General features: G+C 45.8%; 1 protein-coding gene across 1 annotated transcript; it reads left to right on the top strand.

The window, feature by feature from the left end:
• Positions 1-165: 165 nt before the first annotated feature.
• Positions 166-12,691, top strand: Chchd4 (coiled-coil-helix-coiled-coil-helix domain containing 4). Its single transcript, XM_004673342.2, has 3 exons — positions 166-336; positions 7,023-7,121; positions 11,595-12,691. The coding sequence occupies exons 1-3, from the start codon at positions 315-317 to the stop codon at positions 11,888-11,890; spliced, it is 417 nt and encodes a 138-aa protein (XP_004673399.2). The 5' UTR covers positions 166-314; the 3' UTR covers positions 11,891-12,691.
• The last annotated feature ends 390 nt before the right edge of the window (positions 12,692-13,081 follow it).

The raw sequence follows: 13,081 nt of genomic DNA, 5'->3' as shown, positions 1-13,081 counted from the left end.
TCGACCACAAAATTGCGACAGGCATTTGTACGTCACTGATGCGCCTCCGCTCTGCAGGATTTCTGGGAAATGTAGTTTCTTCCGCCTGGAGGGCGCGCGCGGGCTGTTGGGAAATGTAGTTTCTTGGCTGAGCGGCAGCGCCGCGGCTGAGCCGGAGCCGAGGCAGGCGCGCGGCGGGCAGGCCTGGAGGGGGCGGGTTTGCGCGGGCCTCACTAGCGGCCCGGCGCGCCTGAGGAGAAGGGAGGTCACGGCGTGAAGGTGTACCCGCTACCGCGCCTGCCGCCTTGCCAGTGTTCCGAGCGCCGGGAGCAACCATGTCCTACTGCCGGCAGGAAGGTGGGTAGGATGGGCAGCTGCCATGGAGACCGGCCTGCCAGGGCCTGTGCAAGACCTGCGGTCCGTTCATCCCGGCCACAGGCCCCGGGGCACCCCGCGTCCTCACAACCCGCGGGGGCAGGCGACGCGAGGGACCTTTGGAGGCAGAGTGTGCGGCCTGTTCGAAGACCTTGTTTGACTGATGAGAAACCAAGAGGCTTCCTGGGGAAGAGGGCTAGTCCAAGGTCATGGTGAAGCTCGAACCCAACTCTCAGAGGGGCCTCACGTGGGAGATGGCGCAAATGGCCTGCAAGGGGTTGTGGAAGTGTATCTGACTCGTAATTGGATAGTGTTAGCAATTAGCCACGATCGCTCCTAGCACGCCCCACGTGGTTCCTTCGTGCACGGGCTTCCTAACTGTCCCGGGCTAGAGCGAGCTGTGCCGGAGTGAATGAAGATCCACCCACGGGAGGACTTCTGAGCTCCTAGTACGTATCGGGCATTGTTTAAATTTAATGAGGCTGGTTCATCTAGCCGATCTTGCAGTGACTTTATAAGTCAAGACTCTGTTAGTGTTCACGTCTTATCAAACAGTAAACTTAATACAGGTAGGGACTTGGCCAAAGTCAAGAAACGCGCTTTTGGTTCCCCACTGCTACCTTTTACGTAACAGCCCCGAAGAATTGAGGACTATCCAGGTCTGTGGCAAGATTTCTTTTTCACTGACTGCCTCCTGGTTCCTTAGCTGCCACTCTGGGCCCTTTCCTGTATTGCAAATTGAAAGGTTGGGCTTTATTCATTCAGATATTCAAGAGGCCAATCTCCTGGCCAGAAAAGGGGGATGTTCGGTTGGAGAATGTAAAGCTACCAAGAAAATTGGAGCTATTCAAAATTCTGTGGTGAGGAGTCTAGTCTAGAGAGGAACTGCCCCATTCAAAACAATTCACTGACATCTTTAGTGAGAACAGTTTTTTTTTCGGTTTTTCAAGGTAAGGTCTCCCTCTAGCCCAGGATGACTCGGAATTTACTCTTTAGTCTCAGGCTGGCCTTGATCTAACAGCGATCCTCCTACCTCTGCTTTCCCAGTGCTGGACTAAAGGCGTGCACCACGTGGCAAAAATAAAATAAATAGGTAGGGTCTCACTCTGGCTCAGGCACTCTTCCTGCCTCAGGTTCCTCATGTTGGGATCAAAGGTGTGTGCCACCACGCCCAGCTACTTATCATGTTTTTCATTTCCTCCCAAGTCTGCTGCCCTTCTTCATTGGGCTAGTCAGTTTTGAGCCTTTGGGGCAATGAGGCCAGGCAGGTGAATACCACCTCTCTCTCTGGGAGGGTTCAGAGGCTACAGAATGGGTGTGCAGCTGCCTCTGCAGCAAGGAGTCCTATCTCCTGATTCAAAGATCTTTCCATTTCATGGTTTGGGGATGGGAATTAACAGCACTCACTTTTAGACCTTTATTTTTGCCATATATGTGTATATATATGGCAAATATATATTATATAAATATATATATATATTAAAGGATAAGGAATTATGTAAAGGCTTATTCTTCCAGCCTCATCTTTTCCCATCTTCCCATTGCTACTCAACGACTCTATTGCCTTTTCTCTCTTCCTCTATTTGAGAGAAAGAGGCAGACACAGAGAGAATGTGGGCATGGCAGAGTCTACTGCCACTGCAAATGAACTCCAGATGCATTGCCACTTTGTGGCATCTGTCTTTACGTGGGTTCTAAGGGATCAAACCCGTGTTGTCAGGCTTTACAAGCAAGTGCCTTTAACCACTGAGTCATATCTCCAGCCCTCTTCCAGCTTTTATTTTCACGTTGCTAATTCCTTATCCTGTAAGATCCCACTCAAATGTCACCTCCTCAGAGAGGCCTTCCCTGAACCTTTCCATCATTCATATCTCAAAGTTACCTTTTCTTTTTTTTTTTTTGAATATTGTATATCCTGCCTCTCCTCCCACCAAGCTGAGAGCTAGCAGAAGACTTGATATATAGTGAGTGCTCAGATCATTATGGAACAAACCCAGGCACATGCCTGTCTTCTTTTCTGAGCAGATTACTTACCTGTAGACAGTTACTTCAGAGGTCTACCCACTCTCCAGGTTAAAGGTCAGCTTGGCATTCATGATATTCCACAGTGTGTGCATAGCCTCATTCTTTGGCCTTCTGTTGGCTACATTTCTCTGTAAGTGTCATACTATTCCTTTCCTTAGTTTTCTGTTTGTGCTAGTTCCCTTTGTTTGGATTGGGTCTTTTCGTGACCTTTTTTTTTTTTTTTTTTTTCTGAGGTAGGATCTCACTCTAGCCCAGGCTGACCTGGAATTCACTACCTCTGCCTCCTCCTACCTCTGCCTCCCAAGTGCTGGGATTAAAGGCGTGCGCCACCACGCCCAGCTTCATGGCTACAGAATGGGTGTGTCGATCCAGCTGCCACTGCAGCAAGGAGTCCTATCTTTCCTGATTCAAAGATCTTTCCATTTCATAGTTTGGGGAAATTAGCCTTCTTATTTTTGACTGCTCAGGTCTGAACCTTGGGCTAAATCCCCAAACCACTAGTTTTCTCTTTGTAATAAAGAACCTACCTTCTGTTCATTTAGCAAACATTTACTGCACACTTGTGATATACCAGTCATTGGGCATATAGAAGTGAGAAAAGTGGTACATTCATTGTCTGTCTTTATGACATGAGAAGTAATTGGCATTAAGACATCACCAGATGAATGGATAATTTCATGCTGTGATAGATGACATGAAGAAAAGGCTGCCGGTGTCTTCCCAGGGCTTTAGAGATATTACAAGTGCTGCTTTCCAGTCCTCTGACTATGTGGGAATGAGCATTGTGTCATCTTGCCTCCCAGTCTTTGCCTGTGCAGTTCTTTAAGGAATGTCTTATTTACTCCTTCCCTCCCTAAACTCTTATCAAACACCTACCTCCAGATTGGATCCTACCTCTGAGTTTCTCTTCTTCAGTGGAAATCTGCGTCCCCACCAGGCTTCTCCACTAGCGTGCCTGTGTCATAGCTCTGATCCACAAGCCCTGGTACAGAGCAGGAGCTGATGAGGGCTAGACACATACTCTTATTACAGGGAGCTTTTTATTATTCAGATACATGCTCCTTCATCCCCTCCAGTCTTGAGGTTCTAAAGAGTGAGTGGAGGCTGGAGAAATGGCTTAGCAATTAAGGCGCTTGCCTGCGAAGCCTAAGGACCCAGGTTTGATTCCCCAGAACCCACATAAGCCAGATGCACTTGGTGCTGCTTGAAATTCACTATGTAGTCTCAGGGTGGCCTTAGATTCACATTGCTCCTCCTACCTCTGCTTCCCAAGTGCTGAGAATAAAGGCGTGCACCACTGTGCTCAGCAGAGGTTGCTTTTGAGAGGACTGTGTAACCCTGGCTGCCCTGGCACTTGCTATGCTGCCCATGCTGTTTTGAACTCATGGCAGTTAGCCTCCTGAGTGCCAGGTGTGCACCACCATGCCTGACTGAGAGAGGTGTTTTGACTTTTGCCCCTAAAACTCCAGAAAGGTCCCTGGAACAGAGGAGTTTAGTATTTGTTGAGTTTCCTTCCAAAAATCCTAGGCATTTGAGGAAGTCAGATTTTAAAGGTGAAAGTGCTAAGCAGTCAAATATATCAAACTCTTTAACTTGGGGCTGGAGAGATGGCCCAGTAGTTAAGATGCCTACAAAGTTTACAGATCCAGGTACGACACCCCAGTACCCACATAAGCCAGATGCACAAGGTGGCACACACATCTAGAGTTCATTTGCAGTAGCTAGATGCCCTTGTGCGCCCACCCTCTCCTCTGTATCTTTGCAGCTTCTCTGTCTCTGCTCATAAATATATTTAAAAAAAAAAACTCAGCTAGGCATGGTGATGCACGCCTTTAATCCCAGCACTCGGGAGGCAGAGGTAGGAGGATAACCATGAGTTCAAGGCCACCCTGAGACTACATAGTGAATTTCAGGTCAGCCTGGACCAGAGTGAGACCCTACTTCGAAAAACAAAAAACAACCCTGGCTGCATATTGCAGTCCCCTAAGAAACAGGAGTTTGAGACAGAAGGATTGTGAGTTCAAATTCAGTGTGGTTTTTTTTTTTGTTGTTGTTTGTTTGTTTTTGGTTTTGTTTTTCGAGGTAGGGTCTCACTCTGGTCCAGGCTGACCTGGAATTAACTCTGTCATTTCAGGGTGGCCTTGAACTCATGGCGATCCTTCTACCTCTGCCTCCCGAGTGCTGGGATTAAAGGCGTGCACCACCACACCCGACTTTCAAATTCAGTTTTAATTTTGTGCTGGTTCTTGCATCTACTTTTTATTTATTTTTTCAGTTCTGGAGACAACTCAATACTTTACAAATGCTAGGCAAGTGCTCTTCTCCTGAGCTGTATCCCCAACCCCCTAGCATATTCACTTCAGAAAGCATAGGCCTTGTGGAACAGGTGTTGAGTGCACAGCATATAAGGTGACATATTTGGGATCCTTCAGAGCAGAGGTACTATTCTTGCTGTGCCTTCACTGTTATTTCGGGTCTGTTTCCCATCTATGGAGAAAGGAGAATGGGTAATTACTGCCCTGCGATGATGTGAGGACTAACCGAACCCACGGGTATAAAGGCATTGCACAGGGTACAAATGTGCAAAAGATGTTGCAGATACTATTCTTCCCTGGATTCAGTATGAAGCATGTGCCAAGGGGGAGTCCAAGAGCTTGGTATTCCAGGAGGAGCATGGGTTTTTTTCTGTAGAACTGTGCTAGGCAGCTGAGTCCTAACCTGGCTGGGTATCACAGTCCCCTGGGAAGTCCAGGAGCAACATGGCTGTGTCCGAGAGCTTGATTTGGCTTTGTCTCTGGACTATGCCCAGTTTTGTGCTCCTTCCTTTTGAACCTATGACAGTCTCAGCTTTAGGCTGTGCTGAGCTGAGGTCTGGGGCAGCACAGCTGTCAGAGCTGAGCTGAGAACTTCTGTGTCAGCTAATTTTGCTTAGCATTCAGCAGTTTTGCAGGCTGCTTTTGAGTGTTGAAAACTGGCCAGAGTTTCCAAGGTCAGTCCATGTCTAAATGCTTCCCAAGCCACATTGGAGAAGGACTTGAGATAGATACTGTGAAGTGTTGAGGCAGAGACCACCTGTGTGATCATAGCACCCAGGTGGTCAGCGCTCCAGGCCCTGTGTGTGCCAAGACCTAGTTATTGTTGCTGTCTGCCTGTGTGGGAGACCCTGTGCAGACGTGGCTAGAGAGTCACTTTGCTACCTCCCCTGTGTCAAATGCCACTAAACTGAGGTACTACTGTCTCTTAGGAAGTTGTGGGGAGAAGGGACTAGATAGCACATAGGACCCAAAGTTGGCTCAATCTAGTCTGTCCTCCAGGGACTGCCAGGGAAGTGGATGACCCACTGTAAACTGTGGGTGCTGATATGAAACATACCTGCTATGGGGTTAACGGGTGGTCAAAGATTATAGGCAGGTGAGATGAAGTCCTCATAAGTACCAGGCATTCAGGAGCGAGAGTCAAGGGATTTGGCTAGGTGAGGGGTCTGTTTTGCCTATCTCCTGTTAATCTTGGGTAACCTCTTGGAGCCTTTTGTCTGTCTGTCTCTTTCTAAATTTACTTTTCTTTTCTTTTTTTTAAAAAAACACATGGTAGCCGAGGCAAGCCTTGAACTTTCTAACCTGCTTCAACCTTTTGAGTAGTTGGGATTCCAGGTGTGCATCACCATACCTGGCTGAGCCTTTGCTTTCTGCTGTACTTAGTGGGTGACGTCATTGCAGGATTCAGATAAAGTGAGGCATCCAGTATCCTTACACTGTTAGAAACAAGTCCCAATAATGCACCTGCCTCCTGTGTCTGTTTCCCTGGAGGCCTCAGGACCCTCTGACAGCCAGGCCCAAGGGTGGAGACCCTGAAGAAGCTGAACTGTGCCTTCTCTGGGCTATTCATGGAAGGTGAAAACATTAGCACTTTTGTTACATGTCCCCTATTTCCCATGCCATGATTGGAAACCAGAAGTCCTAGAGGGTACTCAGCTGTTTGTGGTCTTTTTTTTATTTTCCCAGAGGCTGGTGCTAGGGCATTTCCCAGGCTCTCTTCTGGGAGGTCCATCATGGCTGCTTCACTGTGGGCCCTACAGTGTTCTTGCTTCTCAGTTGTCCCCAGGCTCTTTGAGGGATACCTGAAAGCATGTTTTTTGTTTTTTTCTGTAGTGCCCTTTTTTCCACCTTCCAGCCTGTGAGCAGCTTGTGCAGCAGGGTCAGGTGAGGCACCTGGTTTCAAGTACCCTGAGAACTTCTGGCCCTCAATTTGCAGGACTCCTTGTGACCTAGGCCTGGAGGGAGGGAAGTGTTGTTCCTTTCCTGGTGGAAAGAAGAAGAGACTTACAACAGAGGACTGGTGGCAGATTTGGGGACCAGAACAGACACATTTGGCTGGATTGTGTATTTTTGTCTCCTACAAGTTTAGAAGGCAGGGTATGTCACCTTCCTCTTTACCTACTGCCCAGGTAGTGCTTTGGCTCCAGCTCAAGCTGTCAGGAGGAGTGTCTGCTAGGCTGTCCTCCAAAGCCAGTGCCGCAGTCCAGGGGGAGGCTTTGAGAGCAGTTGGGGGCTGCATGTCGGACAGTCTTCAAACTGGCTGCTCTGAGTTTGAGGTGTCATCATTGCTCTTAAGTGAAATGTGTCTTTCTCCTCTCTAAACATTAGGGAAGGATCGAATTATTTTTGTGACCAAAGAAGACCATGAAACTCCCAGCAGTGCTGAGCTAGTAGCTGACGACCCCAATGATCCATACGAGGAACATGGTAAGTGATGCAGAGACCCATAGATGTGCTCAAAAGGAGGCTCGGTGTTGAGTTCCTTTCCCACTTTGTCCCATCTCAGGCTGGGTTGGAGGTGTCCACCTTAGTGACAGCCAGCTCTCTGGTCCTGTGGATGCTATGTCTGTCTCCAAGAGGTTGGAGCTGCCCTGAGCCATCAAGCAGCAGTTTGTCCCTACTGAAACCCTTGCCCCTTCTCTCTGGAATGTTTACACTGACTTGAGACAGCTGTGTTCAATGGTGGTTAAGCTGTGAGGAGTCTTGTCTAGATTTCAGTAGTTAAAAGTATCAGGTTACCAACGTGAATACTACCATTCTACCCAGTGTATTTACAGGCAGCACACAGCAGTCGGGTGGCTGATCCTATGAGATTGCTGAAGTCCCTGCTAGGTCCCCTTAAGTGCTCCTGTAGCATTTGGGTTGTCAAGGTCACTGGACATAGATGCAATTTCCAAAACCTGGCTCAACTAAGATAGTCAGAGCACTTACTCCTGGGCTTATGGTTGAATACAGAAATGGTTACTTGGCCTAAGACATTGCTCTAAAGGTTCTAGGTTGCCAGACTCATGAGATGCTTAACCCCAGCCTGTGTAAGTAAGGTAGGTTTGTTAGAACCAACAATCTACACACTAATTCACTAGTCATAAACCTTGTTGATGTAGATTTATGTGGGCACTGGGGAATTGAACTTGGGTCCTTAGGCTTTGCAGGTAAGCACTTTAACTGCTGAGCCATCTCTCCAGCCCCCTCCATATGTTTAAAATGAATATCTGGGCTTTAACTACTGAAGCTACTGTTTTTATTGTGGGTTTGTATTGTGTGCCCTAATGCCTATTAGCACCAGGTGTTCTTGGCTGGTGACTGTTTCATTTTACCTTCCCAGAGAAGGAATAAAGCAAGGACTCTGTAGACCTAGATGTAATTTTGTTGTTGTTGTTCTGTTTTTGATGAGATCACTGTATAGCCTAACCTGGCTGTGAATTTGGGATCCTCTTGCCTTAGCCTTCTGAATATTTGAATTATAGACATGCATCACAACACTTGGCTTCTGGGCTGTAGTTTTTGTTGTTGTTGTTGTTGTTGTTTTAATGAGAGAGGAGAGAAAATTGGTGCAGCAGGGCCTCCAGTCACTGCAGTCGAATTCCAGACATGTGCATCACTTTGTGTGTCTGGCTTACATGGGGTCTGAAGAGTTAAACCTGGGTCCTTAGGTTTCTTAGGCAAGTGCCATAACCACTAAGCCATCTCTCCAGCCCTATTCTTGTTTTTGTAATATCTTATTTATTTGCAAGCAGAGAGCAGACAAACTTCAGATACATGTGCCACTCTGTACATGTGGCTTTACATTGCGCCTGGGGAATCAAACCTGGGACAGCAGCCTTTGGTAGTAGTCCCATTAACTGCTGAGCCATCTCCCTAGCCCAAATTTTTTGTTTGTTTTTTTAATTAATTGAGTTGTAGTTTCTCAATGTCCGTATTCTTTCTTTGGGAAACTCATTGTGCAGGTTAGTAGACTTGAACCTCCAGGGGTCAGCATTTGCACTGTTTTTGTTGTTGGTGTGTGTGTTTCTGCATTGAGATGCTAGGGTAGTAGGGAGAGGTAGTAAATTGTAGGGGAGACTTGGGCTCTGGGAATCCTGTGGGTCATGGCTATAGTCCAGACTTGGTCTCCATGAAGCCCAGAAACCACACTGCAGACAGATATCAGAAAGTTTGCTCAAATCAGACAGACAGGAAGAGATGAGACAGATAAATGGATGATTGATTGATTGATTGATTGATTGACTAACTGACAGATAGATGGATAGACAGTTGATTGATAGAATGGTCTATAGAAGGACTGAACATAGCAGAGCCTCTTGACGGTGCAAATGAATTTCATATGTATGTGCCACTTTGGGCATCTTTTTTTCCATGGACACAGTGGAATCAAATCTGAGCTGTCAGACTTTGCAAGCAAGCACTTAAAAACCAATGAGCCTTCTCTATAGCCCCATATTTTCTTTTTATCTCAATAAAATATACTGATTGAAAAAAAAGAAAAAGTTTGCTCAAGATGATGGCTAAAGAAAGGCATTTTAGGGCTGAAGAGATGGCTCAGCAGTCAAGGTACTTGCCTGCAAAACCTAATGACCCAAGTTCAATTCCCCAGTACCCATGTAAAGCCAGATACACAAAAACTTGTGCTTGCATCTAGAGTTTGTTTGCAGTAGCTAGAGGCCCTGGTGTGCCCATTCTCTCTAACTCCCTACATACCTGCCTCTCTCTCTCTGCTTGCAAATAAATATATAAAAATATTAAAAGCCAAGCGTGGTGGCACACGCCTTTAATCCCAGCACTCGGGAGGCAGGAGGATCACCATGAATTCAAGGCAACCCTGAGACTACATAGTGAATTCCAGATCAGCCTGAGCAAGAGTGAGATCCAACCTCGAAAAAAAGAGAGAGAAAAGAAAAGAGCATTTATAAAGAAAAGTAGCAGCACATCTATTGACTGGTAAAGCTTCCCCAGCTGGGACTTACGTGGGACTCTGCTCCATCCCTGGAGTGCAGGGTCATGGGTCATTTCAGTGGGTATTTTAAAGGCTTTGTTTTCTCTGTGTCTCTCCTTTTTTTATTTTTATTTTTTGGCCATATTGGGGCTTGAAGCTGAAACCTTGCACTTGCTAAGCAAGTATTACATTCCCAGTCTTAAAGGCACTCTTAGTGTTCCCTGTCTCAAGAAATCTCATGTAAGAAGCTTTTTTATTTTTCAAAGACATCTTTAAATATTTTATTTTTATTTATTTGAGAGAGGCAGATAGAGAAAATGGACACACCAGGGCCTCTAGCCACAGCAAACGAAGTCCAGACGCATGTACCACCTTGTGTATCTGACTTATGTGGGTCCCAGAGAATTAAACCTTTCTCCCTTGGCTTTGCAGGTAAATACCTTAACCACTAAGCTTTTTTTGTTTGTTTGTTTTTCAAGACAGGATCTCACTCTAGCTCAGGCTGGCCTGGAATTCACTATGTAGTCTCAGCCGGGCTCAAACTCATGGCAATCCACCTACTTCTCCCTCTTTAGTGCTGGGATTAAAGGCGTGCACCACCACACCCAGCTAGAAGCTTCTTTATTAATCACATTTGTATGATCATCATATACTGAAAATGAAATAATCCTCTTTGAACCATTTTGGAAAACAGGAACATTCCATTAAGATGTAAAGGGCTGGAGAGATGGCTTATCAGTTAAGGTGTTTGCCTGCGAAGCATAAAGACCCAGGTTCAATTCCCTACTGCCCACATAAGCCAGATGCACGAGGTGGCCACATGCATTTGGAGTTCCTTTGTAGTGGCTAAATTGCAGTGGCCCATTCTCACTCTCTCTCAAATAAATGAGTAAATAGTAATAATAATAATAAGATGTGAACAGTTCAAAGATAAGACAACCAAAGTTAAGCACAGAGGCACAGGCTTTAATCCCAACAGTCGGGAAGCTAAGGTAGTTCAAGGTCAGCCTGGGCAAGAGTGAAACTCAAAAGAGAGTTGGTGTTGGGAGGAGGAAAAGAAAGGTAAAATCAAAGGAAAGAGGCCAATGCAGTTTTCCTACTTAGAGCCATCTGTAACCTCACTTCCTTCAGCTCATGGTTAAATGGCTTGTTTGGAGCCAAATGTGTTGGTTTATGCCTTTAATCCCAGCACTGGAAGGCTGAGGTAGGATAACCATGAGTTCAAGGCCAGCCTGGCCTACAGAATGAATTCTAGGTCTTGCCTCAAGTGGGAGAATTTGTTTTTTGTTTGTTTGTTTTGTTTATTTTTACAAGAGTGCTATCACAGCACTTGCTTTTCATTGTACAGCATGTGCTGTGCTGAGCTAAACTGTGACACATGGCATGGGCACCTGTGTGAGGGGAGCAGAGACTGGAAGGAGAGTAGTACTTAAGTCCCTTAACAAGTTTCTCACTAAGTAATCACTGCTTCTTTTGTTTGTGTGGGGTTTGTTTTGTTATTGTTGTTTGTTTGTTTTTGACCCCATGCTCCCCCAGGTGGGGTCTCACTCTAGCCTAGACTGACCTGGAACACATTTTGTACCCCAGGCTGGCCTTGAACTCATGGAGATCCTACTACCTCAGCCTCCTGAGCACTGGTACTAAAGTTATGTGTCACCACACCCAGCTTCCCATGTTTTCTTTTCCTTAAGTGGTTTCCAGCATTTAAGTCTCAGAGTTAAGTCTCCCAGCACTGGGAGGTGGCTTACAATATAAGCTAGTGCTCCATATGAGGAGAAGTGCCAGGAGCTACTTTGTCCAGCTGGGCCTGGGATTGCTGGTTTTGTACTATACATCTGAACCTAATCCCAATCAAAAGGTAGGTCCACAGGGTAGGGCCTGCCCAGCACTGTGAGAACTGGACTGGCTTTACATGTTCTGAAAGTGAGAACATCTCTCAACCATACCTTGCCTGTCTTCTATTCCAGGATTGATACTGCCAAATGGAGACATTAACTGGAATTGCCCATGCCTTGGAGGAATGGCCAGCGGACCCTGTGGGGAACAGTTCAAGTCAGCCTTTTCCTGCTTCCACTATAGCACAGAGGACATCAAGGGTTCAGACTGTGTAGACCAGTTCCGAGCCATGCAGGAGTGCATGCAGAAATACCCGGACCTCTATCCCCAAGACGACGAGGAGGAGGAGGAGAAGCCAGCAAAACATGCTGAGGAAGCAGCTTCTGCCGAGGGCCCTGCAGTCAAAGAGGAGGGGTCAAGCTCATGAAGGCCACAGGCCCTGGGCTCCAGTCCTTCCGCTTCAGAGCAACATGGACCTTTGGCACAATGCTTTTCAGTTGCCCTGTGAAAAGTGTCTTTCCTTCTGTTGTTCTGTGCACTGTAATGTACAAAATAAGTTATTTTGATGATCAGGGGGTTTGGCTGTTTGCCATATACACTGAAAAAAAAAAAGAGGTGTGTGTATCCATGTGTCCTACATAAACCTGTTGGTGAATGTGGCTGTCACTGTTGAATTGCCTTTTCTCTGATTGCCTGAATGTTTCTAATGATAATGTGCTGAATATTCTCAGCAACCAAAAACTATCATTCAGGAATATTTTTTGTGAGTAAGCTCATTTGTTCTGATCCATTGTATCCTTTAGTAGATTTTATACCTCTAGGAAATTAAATACAAGCCAAAACATCTTCCTGTGGAACGGTGGAGTGGGGACATTCCTAATCAGAGGCCAGTGGTTATATACTCACCTTGAAGTGTTTGAGTGGTTACTGTGCTTCGTGCCTAACATGTTTGGTTTCCATGTCTGCATTGAGCTCCAGGCCTCATAGTTTCTTTGTTTGGATGCTGTGATTCTCAATCCCTTTCAAAGGAAAAGGAAAGGTGAGCTCTTAAGAGCTCTTCCTTGTTTTACTTTTCCAAAGTCCTGGTTTGGGACCCATGTTCACACCAGCTCAGTGTAGTCAGATGAACTATTCCTGAGAGGTAGGGACCTGTTGCCAGAGCAACAAGCAAGAGAGAAAATGTTGTGAATGAAGTAGTCAATTAAAAGGAAATATGATTTCTACCTGATTTTTTTAATGTGTCTTTTGTTTTTACTAGTCAGAATTTATTTTTATTTTATTTTATTTTATTTTAGAGCTAGAGAGATGGCTTAGAGGTTAAGACACTTGCCTGCAAAGTCTAAGGACCCAGGTTCAATTCTCCAGTATCCATGTAAGCAGGATGCACAAAGTGGTGCATGTGTCTGGAGTTCATTTGCAGTGGCTAGAGGCCCTAGTGTGCCCATTCTATCTGCCTCTTTTTCTCTCTCTTTCTCAAATAAGTAATAAGATATTTTTTAAAACCCTAAATTTCAATAAACTTTACACATAATTCCTTCAAAGAAATATAGAAGCATGGCAAAGATTGCTCACAAATGTTCAGAAATGTTCACAAATTTTAAAAAATGATCATTTAGAA

This window comes from Jaculus jaculus, chromosome 6, assembly GCF_020740685.1.
Source record: "Jaculus jaculus isolate mJacJac1 chromosome 6, mJacJac1.mat.Y.cur, whole genome shotgun sequence".
NCBI lineage: Eukaryota > Metazoa > Chordata > Mammalia > Rodentia > Dipodidae > Jaculus > Jaculus jaculus.
Note: the sequence above shows the minus strand (reverse complement) of the source record. Positions and strands in the feature narration are given on the sequence as shown.

What these genes read in the sequence shown, in the direction of transcription:
- Chchd4 (XM_004673342.2), top strand. Translation starts at nt 315, where the DNA reads ATGTCCTACTGCCGGCAGGAAG. An exon ending in GTCCTACTGCCGGCAGGAAG is followed by an intron (nt 337 to 7,022) that starts GTGGGTAGGATG and finishes TCTAAACATTAG; the next exon opens with GGAAGGATCGAATTATTTTT. An exon ending in TGATCCATACGAGGAACATG is followed by an intron (nt 7,122 to 11,594) that starts GTAAGTGATGCA and finishes CTTCTATTCCAG; the next exon opens with GATTGATACTGCCAAATGGA.